This window comes from Mesoplodon bidens (assembly GCF_964165515.1).
Source record: "Mesoplodon bidens genome assembly, chromosome: 11".
Taxonomy (NCBI): domain Eukaryota; kingdom Metazoa; phylum Chordata; class Mammalia; order Artiodactyla; family Ziphiidae; genus Mesoplodon; species Mesoplodon bidens.
In genome coordinates, this window is record NC_138167.1 from 66,271,484 (window position 1) to 66,284,415 (window position 12,932).

General features: G+C 39.1%; 1 protein-coding gene across 1 annotated transcript in view; it reads left to right on the plus strand.

Annotated features, from left to right (window-relative positions):
• Positions 1-12,932, plus strand: part of ENTHD1 (ENTH domain containing 1) — a gene marked incomplete at both ends in the record, with an annotated part of 93,900 nt that overhangs the window by 45,308 nt on the left and 35,660 nt on the right. The window contains 1 exon segment of the mRNA XM_081249489.1: positions 1,264-1,387. Within this exon segment, the coding sequence (XP_081105615.1) occupies positions 1,264-1,387 (124 nt within the window).

The window sequence follows — 12,932 nt, forward strand, 5'->3', positions numbered from 1 at the left end:
CTTAAGGTTTTGCATTTTACTATATGTTAATTATACCTCAATAAAATACGGCAAAAAAAATTATCCCCCATTCATGGGGGAAGAAAGACAGGTCAGCCAATCCCACTGTGTAGACTTTGTTTGGATCCTTTTCCAGACTAGCTGTAGAAAAACCTATTTATGATACTTATGTTAAATTGAAAATCTGAACAGTTTATAATTGATGACATTAAGGAATTATTGTAAAGTTTACAGGTGTAAAATAATTATTATTGTTAAAGAGTTCTTATTGTTTAGAGATACATGTTGAAATAAGTGATATATCTAAAATTTGCTTCAAAATAAAACACATGAGTGGTAAAGATACAAATAAAACAAAACTGGCTGTGAGTTGATTGTTGTTTAACCTACATGATTGGATTATTGTCTACTTTTTACTCCATGATAAAAAGTTGAAAATTCCAACTATGGATAAAAGATACACACAGGTAGCTTTGTTATTACCAATAAAACAGAATAATTGGCCTCTGAGATAGTATGTTCTAAGGATGCTCAAGGAGTGGTAGGGAAAGTTAATGCCCCAAACAAAATCATTGCTTGTCTGCACTAGGTGTCTTTAGCAAGGAGTGAGAATCTTTTTTTATACTTGGAAGGTATAGTTTTTAATTATTTATTTATTTTAATTGAAGTATAGTTGATTTACAATATTATGTTAATTTCAGGTGTTCAGCATAGTGATTCAGTATTTTTACAGATACACCCCATTAAAAGTTATTACAAGATAATGACTATAATTCCCTGTCCTATACAATATATCCTTGTTGTTTATCTATTTTATACATGGTAGTTTGTATCTCTTAATCCCATACCCCTAATTTGCCCCCCCCTTGCCTCTCCCCTTTGGTAACCACTAGTTTGTTTTCTATATATATGTCTGTTTCTGTTTTGAATATACGTTCATTTGCATTATTTTTTAGGTTCCATATATAAGTGATTTCACTAAGCATAATATTCTCTAGGTCCATCCACGTTGCTGCAAAGGGAGTGGGGATTCTTTTTTGGGGGGGGAGTGGGGATTCTTAAGGGCAGAATACCACCCAACACTAAGTGGACACCCACGTGTAGATAACTTACGTGCAAGTCCTTTCAGTCAAAATGTATTTATGATGATGTTAGCACATAGAGGCACATTGTATCTCCATAAATTGTCCATTCGTTGTAGCATATTGAAGCAGTGGGATTAAATTTTTTTCTACTTTCATGTGCTCTCTTGTTTTCCAGAAGGACCTGATGTTATTTAATGAGGATGATCCAAAGCCAGTTTTGCCAACAGTTCCTACTTCCATTATCTCGTCAACTACATGGTCGTCAGAAGGGCAAACAGATGTCTATAACCTCTGGGATGCAGGTAAATTAAGTAAAGAATAAAATTTTTACTCAGAAACATGAATAAGAAACACTGGACAGGAATTGTTTTTCATCAGATTTTATTTTGTTAAATATAGCCACAGTGGGGCTTCCCTGGTGGCGCAGTGGTTGAGAGTCCGCCTGCCGATGCAGGCGACACGGGTTCGTGCCCCGGTCTGGGAGGATCCCACATGCTGCGGAGCGGCTGGGCCTGTGAGCCATGGCCGCTGAGCCTGCGCGTCTGGAGCCTGTGCTCCGCAGTGGGAGAGGCCACAACAGTGAGAGGCCCGCGTAACGCAAAAAAAAAAAAAAAAAAAAAAAAATATATATATATATATATATATATATATATAGCCACAGTGGCTTTAATTTAACTTTGGTCATGAGGGACAGGGTTAGCATGGATAAATTCAACCCACACAGGATCCTGTAACCTTATTTTACCATTTGTTTCAATGTTTTTTTCTCTTTCATTGTTTTATTTCAAAAATTATTAACTACAAGTCTTAAATCTTTTATAAATTTTTTAAAGCAGAAAAATTCATTTTACTTCCTTCTCTTGTTTGTATTAATCTTCTCTTTGATGAAGAGTTTAAATTATGATATTTTTCAGAAGCAAGCATTAGATGAAAATATGAAAAAGCATGATGCATGGTATACCACGAGTTGGTTAATCATCTCTTGAGTAATTAACATTAGAGAATGGCACAGTATAAATTTATCCAAAACTGGCCTCCAGTAAATTACACTATCAAATTCCAACTGGGCTCTACTGCTGCTCAAGATCTGACTGATCCACTGTCGAGCCACTCCATCCCGTCTATCCTCCATGAACTCTCAGTTTTCAATACATTCTTCCTCTTGATTTTCTCAGAAAATAGGATGAAAGATCTGCCAAGATGAGAACAAAACGTTCTCAGTAGCCTTTATTCCCTTGTATATCTTTGCTTTTATATCCAGCCAGGCATCCTTTTCCCTTTCACAGAGTTGGCTCCTTAAGTTCTGAGTTACATCTTCTCCCTCATCTTTGGACCATGCACCTCAATTTTCCCCTTATATAGCAACCTGATATCCAAAATATTAAAACTGAAGTTTATTAGTATAGGTTTATATTACAAGTTCATATGTATATAGTTTTCTTATAAAGCCAGTTGTGAGAATGATGAGGATATTTTAATAGACCCAAAAACAAGAAATTGTGGGTTATGGTGATATCTGTAGTACAAGGTTGGCATTATTCACATGAATAATTGGCTGTAAGTGGTTACAATTTTTTAGACAGCTTGCTTTGTATTCTTAGAATACACTTTATGTATACTGATCCAGATCCAGAAGTTTGAAAGAAGAACAGTAAGGAAAATGTTTTTGTATTTTGATATCTCCTAACATTTCCACCCCCTAATATTTTTGAACAGACTATATTTTTTAGAGCAGTTTTAGGTTCACAGCAAAATTGAAGGAAGGTACCAAGATTTCCCCATATAACCCTTGTCCCCAAACGAGCACAGCTTCCCCACTATCAGCATCCCGCACCAGAGTGGTACGTTTGCTGCAATCAGTGAACCTACTTTAACACTTTTTTTAATCACCCAAAGACCATACTTTTCATTGTGGTTCATTCTCAGTGGTGTACATTTTATGGGTTTTGACAAATATATAAGACATGTATCTACCATTATAGTATTGTACAGAGTATTTCTCTGCCCTAAAAATCCTCTGTGTTCTGCCTATTCATTCCTCCCTCCCCTCTAACCCCTGGAAACCACTGATATTTTAACTGTCTTCATAGTTTTGCCTTTTCCAGAAAGTCATATAGTTAGAATCATGCAGTATGTAACCTTTTCAGATTGGCTTCTTTCACTTAGTAATGTGCATTTAAGGTACCTCCTTGTCTTTTCATGGCTTAATAGCTCATTTCTTTTTAGTGCTGAATAAGATATACTAGAGTATTTATCTATTCACCTACTGAAGAGCATCTTGGTTGTGTCCAAGTTTTGGCAATTATAAATAAAGCTGCTGTACATATCCTTGTGCAGGTTTTTGTGTTAACATGTTTCTCTCTGCCAGCATTTTTTTTTTTTTGCGGTACGTGGGCCTCTCACTGTTGTGGCCTCTCCCGTTGTGGAGCACAGGCTCCGGATGCGCAGGCTCAGTGGACATGGCTCACGGGCCCAGCTGCTCCGCGGCATGTGGGATCTTCCCGGACCGGGGCACGAACCCGTGTCTCCTGCATCAGCAGGCGGACTCTCAGCCACTGCGCCACCAGGGAAGCCCTCTGCCAGCATTTTAATACAGGTGAATTTGAGTATAAATGAGCATCAGAGGCAACCCTTAAGAGGAAGAAAGTCACAAAACATGTCACTTGAGGGATGATTCCACCATTTTACTTGTTTAGGACTCATCTTAATTGGAGGAGGTTTTCCTATTTTTGAGTCTTTCTCTTTTCCAGTCTTTCCTTCACACTGATCTCAAAGATATCTTGCAAATGTAGATCTTAGCATTTCATTTTCCAGCTTAAAAACTTTCAACAATTCTCCACTGCCCATAAGTCTAATTTTTTTTACTGTCATATAAGACTTTTCATAGTCTGGTCCCAGCCTGCCTTTTTTGGCCTCATTACCCAATACTGCCAGTATTCACAATACTTTATGACATTCTATTACTTCCTCTTTAGAATGTCTTTGTTCCAGTTACTTCAGCTGTGTAACACATTGCTCTAAAACTTTTATGGCACAAAATAACCATTTATTCCGCTCATGGATTCTCTGGGTCAAGAATTAGGACAGGGCACAGTGGGGATGACTTGTCTCTGTTGTGTGATGTTATGTCTGGGCTTCAGCCCGAGAACACATATGCTGGGGACAGGAATCATCTGAAGCCTCATTCACTTAGGTGTCTGGTAGTTGATGCTTTGCTATGTCAGCTGGGCCCTCAGTTTCTCTCCACATGAACCTCTTTATGTAGTCTCTCCACGTGGGTTAGTTTGGGCTTCCTCATAGCATGGTGGCTGGGTTCCAAGGTTGACCATCCTGTGAAAGAAAGGACCAGGCAGGAGCTGAATAATCTCAAAGTCATGCTGTGAACTTCCTCCCCATTCAGTTTATCAAGGCAATAGGAAAGACTTGCCAAAGTTCAAAGGGAGGGTACGTAGATGCCTACCCCTCCATGGACAACTGTCAATGGCATATTGAAAGAAAAGCATATGGGATGGGATGTGTATTAGCACGGTCATCTTTGGAATATACAGTCTGCCACAATTCTCCATCAAATAATGAATGTTTAACAAAATCCTATTCCAACAGCAAGGACCAGCTCAAATGTCACTATTGCTATAAAATCTTTCTGCACACTAAACTAGTTTCTCCTTTCAATGTGTTTCTACAGGACTTTGCCCATACCCCAAAAATAGAATTTATAGTTTTGTATCATAATGATTTAATAAGTTTTATTTATTTTAAAATTATGTAAATAAGTGAATATATTCTGACTTTTAAAATCCAAACTCTGTAGATAGAACTAAAATCCCTCTTGACTGTCCCTTAACCCAACACACTCCCCTGTCCAGAGTTAACTGTTGTTTTCACTTGGTTGGTTACTCTCTAGACCTTTCTTTGTGTGTTTACATACATACATGTACCTTTAGAAGTATGTAAGATTGACTTTATTTTGTTTTAGAACATTGCTCTGTATTTTTTGGAAACTTTTTCTAAGCAGTATCACTTGTCAATCCTTCAGTGTATGTCAGTATTTAGAGATTTACTATGTGTTTCTTAAACTCTTGCATTGCCTGGATTTTATAGTTTATTTCCATGCTGATAGATATTTTGGTGTTTTATATTTTTCACTATTACAAATAATGTTTCAGTCAATAGCTTCCTGCACATATGTGAGTGTTTCTTGAGGGCGAATTCCTGGAATGGAATGGAATCCCTGGGTCATAATGTATTCCCATTTTCATTTTAGTTAATAGTGCCAATTAGCCCTCAAAATATCAATACCAATTTACACTGGCTTGCAGTATGTAAGAGTACCTAGTCACTCACACGCTCACCAGCACTTGATATTTTTCAAGTCTTACATTTTTATCACTTGGATAAAGGTTGCATTGCATAGTAGGTATAACCTGCACATTTCCACATATTAGTTATATATTTCTATTTCCTCTTCTATTGGATAAGCAGGATTACCTGCTTATATCCTTAACCTATTTTTCTTTTGGTTTGTGTGTTGTTGTTAATATAAATTGATTTTGTAGGGACTTCCCTGGCAGTCCAGTGGTTGAGACTTCGCCTTCCAATGCAGAGGGTGCAGGTTCAATCTCTGGTCGGGGAGCTGGGATCCCACATGCCTCGTGGCCAAAAAACCAAAACATAAAACAGAAGCAATATTGTAACAAATTCAATAAAGACTTTAAAAATGGTCCACATCAAAAAAAAATCTTTAAAAAAATAGTTTTTGTAGCATTTTTACATATATGTTACTAATCCTTTCTATTACATATGTTGCAAATATCACCTTCCAGGCTGTGAATTGTCTCTAAACTTTCTTTATAGTTTTTTGTTTTGTTGGTGTCTTTATGGAAGTTCTGTATTTCGTGTAGTCATTTATTACTCTTTTCCTTCAGAGCTTTTGTTTTTTGTGTTTTTAAGAAGGCTTTTCCTACACCAAGTTCATAATATGTATTTACCCATATTTTATTTTAATTGTTTTGGTTCTTTAATCCTTTGGGATTTAAAGTCTTTCTGAATAGTTTTAGATAGTGTCAGTGGGCAGCCAGTCGTCTCAGTTCATTTTTCTGTACTGTTTTGAAATGACCCTTTAACCTGTACTTAACAGTACCTGTTTTACGACTCTATTCTGTTTCATTGATCCATTTTAAATTTTCCTTTTTTTTGTAACTATTATAATAATTTGCCATAGTGTGAATGTATCTTATTTAGCCAGTATTATGTTAATGGTCACTTAAGTTATTTCCATATTTTTATTGTTAAAAATAATGATGAGGGGCTTCCCTGGTGGCGCAGTGGTTGAGAGTCCGCCTGCCGATGCAGGGGACGCGGGTTCCTGCCCCGGTTCGGGAAGATCCCACATGCCGCGGAGTGGCTGGGCCCGTGAGCCATGGCCGCTGAGCCTGCGTGTCCGGAGCCTGTGCTCCGCAACGGGAGAGGCCACAACAGTGAGAGGCCCGCATACCGGAAAAAAACAAAAAATGATGAAATGACATTATTCTCCTCTCTCAAAAAAGTAGACTTTTTATTGATATTTTTCCTCAATTTGAAGCAGATTCTAAAGTGCATTATTCTGAATTTCTGTTGGTAAATTCTGTCCAGTTCACAAACTTATCCCATCAACAGATGGTTCTAATTTCCATGTTATGATTTTGGCACCTTCAGCCCAAGGCAAAAGTGAAGTGGGAGAGTGATTCTGGTACAGCATCCTCAGTTCTTCTTTTCTTCCTTGCCCTTCCTCTCCCAAGGCGCACAGTGATGGGCTGTTTACACTCTGGCCTGCAGTGGATGGGAGCACTCACCACACCCTCACCAACACTCCATCTCTGCCTCACTGGCCTCATCCCTTTCCTTCACTCTCAGAGGGACCACTCTTGAATTTTGTGCTCATCATTTCTTGCTTTTCTTTTTAGTTTTACTACATATGTTTATACTCTAAACAATATATTATTTAGTTTTCACAGGCTTTTAAGCTTTGTCTAAATGGAGTCATTCAGAATTTATTTTTCTGTGACTTCCTCTGTCACTCAATAATATGTTCTTAGGATTCATCTATGTGTGTATATTGTTGTCATTTATTTTCACTTCTGTATAGTATTCCACTGTATGCATATATTAGGATGTATTTATTCCGTTCTAGAATACGATCATCAATACTGTGTGTCAGGTTTTTTTGTATTGCAAACAATGCTGTTTATGAACATACTTTTACAAGATTCCTGGTTCTCATGGACAAGTTTCTCTAGGGCATATATTTGGGAGTGCAATTGCTGATGGTTCAATATGAGCGTCTTCAAATTTACTAGATAAAACCAAACTGTATTCCAGAGTTCACATTGCTCTGTGTCCTCACCAACACTTGACATTGTCATTTTTGAAAACAATTGCCAGTCAGTTGGGCGAGAATTGGTATCTCATTGTTCTAAAGTGTATTTTCTTTAGTAATGAAATTGAGCCTATTTTCATATGTGTATGGCTCATTCATATTTCCTCAACTGTGAAATGTCCATTCATGCTTCTGCAAATGGCATTATTTCACTCTTTTTTTATGGCTGAGTAATATTCCATTATCTATCTATCTACATATATATATATATTACCACATCTTCTTTATCCATTTTTCTGTCGGTGGACATTTAGGTTGCTTGCATGTCTTGGCTATTGTAAATAGTGCTGCTATGAACATTGGGCTGCATGTATCTTTTCGAATTATAGTTTTCTCTGAATGTATGCGCAGGAGTGGGATTGTAGGATCATATGGTAAAACTGTTTTTCGTTTTTTAAGGAATCTCCATACTGTTCTCCATAGTGGCTGCAGCAATTTACATTCCCACCAACAGTGCAGGAGGGTTCCCTTTTCTCCACACCTTCTCCAGCATTTATTATTTGTAGACTTTTTAATGGTGGCCAGTCTGACTGGTGTGAGGTGATATTCAGTGACTAAGGAAAGAGGATGGTTGACATCCATTAAACAGAGCATCTTGCCCATCTGATTTTTGAGAACCTCTTCTGCAGTGAAATGTCTTCTGGCAAGCATTTATATGGGACATGAACATCTTCACACAGTGTGTACATACATCCTGAAGGTTCATCCACATATTTCTTTGTCACCAGTGTTCCAATCTTACTCTTTCCAAGTTAGCACCCATCAGCCGTGAATTGCATCTTGCCTTCCATGTGAAGTGTGCGTCTGTTTGCAATTCTGTCTACTAGGAAGATTTTCCTACTGTCTTTTAGGGCACTTCTGAGTGAGGCTCTGATTTAGCAGTTAACCACTTCTGACGAGTGCCACCATTCCTTGCAGATATATCTGTAAACCAGTCCTATACTTTTTTCTCTTAACTGGCAGTTCTCCATGGAGCTATAGGTGTAAGTTGAAGGGGAAGCAGTAAAAGAATGCGAGCAGGTTCCACGGAGTCTGAGACATCTGCTTGAATAGTTTACATGGGCCTTCTGGCTTGGTCTGGTCTCATCTATTCCGTTTGATTTTACAATAGAATGCTGCTGTGTGTTCTGTGGACCAGATAACACCCATTACATGATGGGCACATAGTCATTTGGTGTCCTGTGGTGTAGGCAAAAGAAGACATGGCTTTACTCCAAAGCCCTAGAGGTCAGCTTTGTGATTTTCCTATTGGGGCTCATGAGAGACTCTGCTTAACGTCTTTCTCTGCCTTGGGCACTAGCACTGGTTCTAGGTTATAAGGTCCACCTGGCAGGGCAGCTTATACAGTGGCCTGGGCCTGTTGCAGAACCTTTTCTTGCTTTGATCCCCACTAAAAAATGGCAGGAAATGGTCAGAGCATCACACCCAAATGTGGTATACGTTGCCTCCAAAATTCCAAGACACCCATGTTACTGTGGTTTTTTTTTCTTTGTGTTGGACAGTTCGAGGGGCAACAGCTTGTCTCTCACTTCCAAGGGGGTATCCTGACACACTCCAGACCATTGAATACTCTAAAAACTCCACAGATGTGGCAGCCCTAGAACTTTCCTAGGGTTTATCTCCCACCTTCTGCATGCATGTAGCACCAAGAGGGTTTGTTACTTCCTGCTTAATAAGTCCAGTTAGCATTGTATCATCAGTGTAATGGACCAGTGTGATGTTCTATGGGATATCAAGAAAATCCAGGTCTGTCTGGTCTCTGTTAAAAGACACTGTGAGGCAAGACAGTAAAGGTTTACTGCGTCCCTGCCACGCGAAGCCTGATTCTAATTATCTTTATTAATAGAGATTTTTAAAGGAACATATCTAGACCAATAACTGGACATTAGATGCTAGGGGCTGTGTTGATTTGCTCTAGTAAAGATACCACAGCTGGAATTGCAGCTGTTATTGGCATCACCACCTGATTATATTTGCAATAATCTCTGGTCGTTCTCCACAAACCATCTGGCTTTTCAGAAAAACAAGAATCACCACCCCTACAACTTTCAAGTCTTTGATGGTAGCGCTAATGTCTGCAGTTTCCCCAAAAATATTTTTTGGAGTGACGAGGTGTAATTAATTCTAGGGGTTTCTACCTAGTCCTTCTAAATGTAATAGCCTGAACTCCATGGGTTGTGGAACTAATGTGGGGATTCTGCCAGTTACTAAGTGTATCTATTCCCATTATACATTCTGAGACCATGGAAATAACTAGAGGTAGGTCTGCGGTTTTACTGGACCCATTGTGAGTTGGAGCCTAGGCAGAGACTTCATGTGCTGCCTGATTTCCATAAATCCCCACTTAGTAGAGGATAATGGCATTGTTGGATCTCCAGAGATTAGTGTCAATTAAGAGCCAGTATCTAACAAGACCAGAAAATTCTGTGTATTTCCCTTTTCAAGGACAGTCATTGTTGTAAATGGCTTCAGGTCCTCTAGGGAAGGCTTAGGGGAAGATTTACCATATATACCTGTGGTGGGCATTTCAGGATTCTTTCTCAAAGGGATCTGACCTTCCCCTCAATCAGGAGGTTCTGGCTCTGTGAACTGGCTTTAATTTAGGAATTGAGTAAGAGGTCATGACTCCTCCCATGATGACACTAATTAGGGTTTCCACCTATATATATCAAGCAGCACTTAGTAGGCTGCCCACCTATTTTCTATCCATCTTGTGATTCGTTAACCATTACTATACATCCCTGAAAGTAAAAAAAAGCAAACAAACAAACAAACAAAAAACTGATGTCATTGCATCCCTGTGTCTACTGTGGTTGTTGTGCCTAGCTTGTCTCTATGAGTTAAGCGGTAGCATCTGGCTATTACCACTCCGGGATGCCATTATTCCCACTGAGATCAGAGAACCCAATCCCACTGCATCATCCCTATGGTCATCTCTAGCCCACAGATGACAAGCACTACAGGCTCTTCAATAATGCTTGTGCCCCATCACAATACATTTTTTAGCGCGTTGGTGAAGAGTGTATATTCCAAGGCAATTTGAAGGTATCTGAGCATGTTGTACATAATAATAGATCGTTCCAATGGTCCCATCTCCTGGAGCCTTTAAGCTTCCTCTTACAGCATGCCAAGGAAGTGCCTTTTTTCTGAAGGCCACTCCTGAATCCCACACACATGGTGTTCTCTCACTCACTCTCTGGCTCTCACTGTCACTCTTTTCAGGTCCTGCTGAAATGTTACAGCCTAGGGAGGCTTTCCTGAACACAGTATTAAAAATTGGCACTTCATCACCTCCACTGGCACTCCCTCTCTCTCTTCCCTGCTTTATTTTCCCTGTAACACTTATCATCTGATGTGCTATATTACTTATGTGTCTATTTGATTTAGTAAGAGGATCGTTGGATCCAGGGGTTCTGCAGACCACCCACAGTTATCATAGTGACTCTGCCATTACCTTAGCTCTGACTTTGAGCTCTGCTCTTTGCCACTTCTAGGTGTGTATGATGCTGTTCAAGCAGTTGCTCGTGAGTTGGGTGCATTACATTAATGGCTTCCATTTTGAGGGCAGTTGCTATATGCTTTCACATTTCCCTGAAAGTATCTTTCTATCGATCATCAGAGCATTGCAAAGCATGTTTTTAATTAGAGAACTGACTACAGAAATTTGAGAGGTTATCAACATAGTAACTGTGTATTATATGGTTGGTGAAGAAATCCAATTAAAACCTTTTTTTAAATTTAATTGTTCCCACTTTTTTACTTCAAAAATATGGAAAACATGATTTGTGCGTGAAAAACAGACATAAATGAAACTACTAAATGGGTTTTTCTTGAAATAAATAGGGCAAAGCCACAATCATTTGCAGAAGTCAATTAAATAATTAAAAGACTAAAAGGATGGTAACTACATTTAAAGATGCCACCTTTTATTTGCCATGCAGTAGCCAACTTTTTTCATCATTTTGATGATTAAAAGAGACACTGACTTTTGAATTATTTATGCATTTTAGGTCAAGAAGCCATCCCACCTAAATCTTTTTCTATGTTACTAATGAGTGTGTGTATTATAAAAAATATGGTATAACCCTTAGACATTTCAAATTAGGAGAATCAAGCTTAATGTAAACTAAGGTGACAAGTTCTTCATCAAATGACTGTGACATCTGAGGTGTATAAGTCCCAATTTGACTTTATTTGAGTGAAACAAATGGCTATATATCTATTTCCAAGAGTGAGTAAATTATGCATCCTACAGCTATTTACTGAATACCTACTATGTGCCAGGCACTGTGCTAACTGCTGGATATCCAATGATGACAAGATCCCTGCCTTTATGTAAGATGGGGTAAGAGGAAGCTGGGCAGGTTTAAAGAACTGAAATAAATTTAGTAGGGCCTTAGGATTAAGTGGATGATAGGAGAGGTACCAGATGAAACCAGAGAGATAAGCAGAGTCTTATCAGTAAAGGTGACCATATAATTTTTTTGTCCAAACCAGGATACTTTTGAGAGTGAAAGGAGGCACAACTAATAATTATGCCAGAATAGCAGATGTAAATCCAGAGCTTCCTGGGCAAGGTGGTATTGCTATGGTCTGAATGTTTGTGTCCATCCCCAGTTCATATGTTGAAAACCTAATGTCCAAGTTGATGGTATTAGGAGTGTTAACCTAAAGCAGTAAAACAGCTGGTTATTTTATGGGCAAAGCAAGTTTATTCAAGAAAGCAAAGAATTGCAGTTCTGACATGCAACTATGGCAATCCATATGCAAGTCTAGTAAAACAAAGCAAAGGAAACTCTTTTATAGAGGAGAAGGGGAAGTTGGGAGGGACTGTTCTAAACAAAACGTCCATTGGAGGAAACTGGAAGTTCAAAGTGTAGTGGCTTTTCATTGGCTGAGTTGTGACAGTCTCTCACTGGCTGAGCTGCTGCCAGGCGAGGAGAAATTCCTTCTTCCTCCTGCTGGCTCTAGTAAAGTAGTGTCACTTCCTGTGGAAGAGTCAAGGTACGTTTCTTCCTGTTGGGATCTGTGTTGATGTTGAGTGGTATGTGCCTGAGAGCTCTTCTGGTCTCCGGACTTTATTTTAGTCGTTTCCTCTAAAACGACTTTGGCCTTTGGAAGGTGATTATGTCATGAGGATGGAGCCCTCGTGAATGGAATTGGTGATCTTATACAATACAAGAGACCTCACAGAGCTCCCCAGCCCCTTCCACCAGCTGAGTACAGAGTGAGACGTCAGCAGCCTGTCACCAGGAAGAGCACCTTCACCAGAACCCGACTATGCTGGCACCTTGATCTCAGACTTCAGCCTCCAGAACTGTGAGAAAGAAATTTCTGTTGTTTATAATCTCCCCAGTCTGTGGTACTTTGTTACAGCAGACCTAACAGACTAAGGCAGGCATGTGTGCCCGGTCTCCTTATAAGCCATGCTG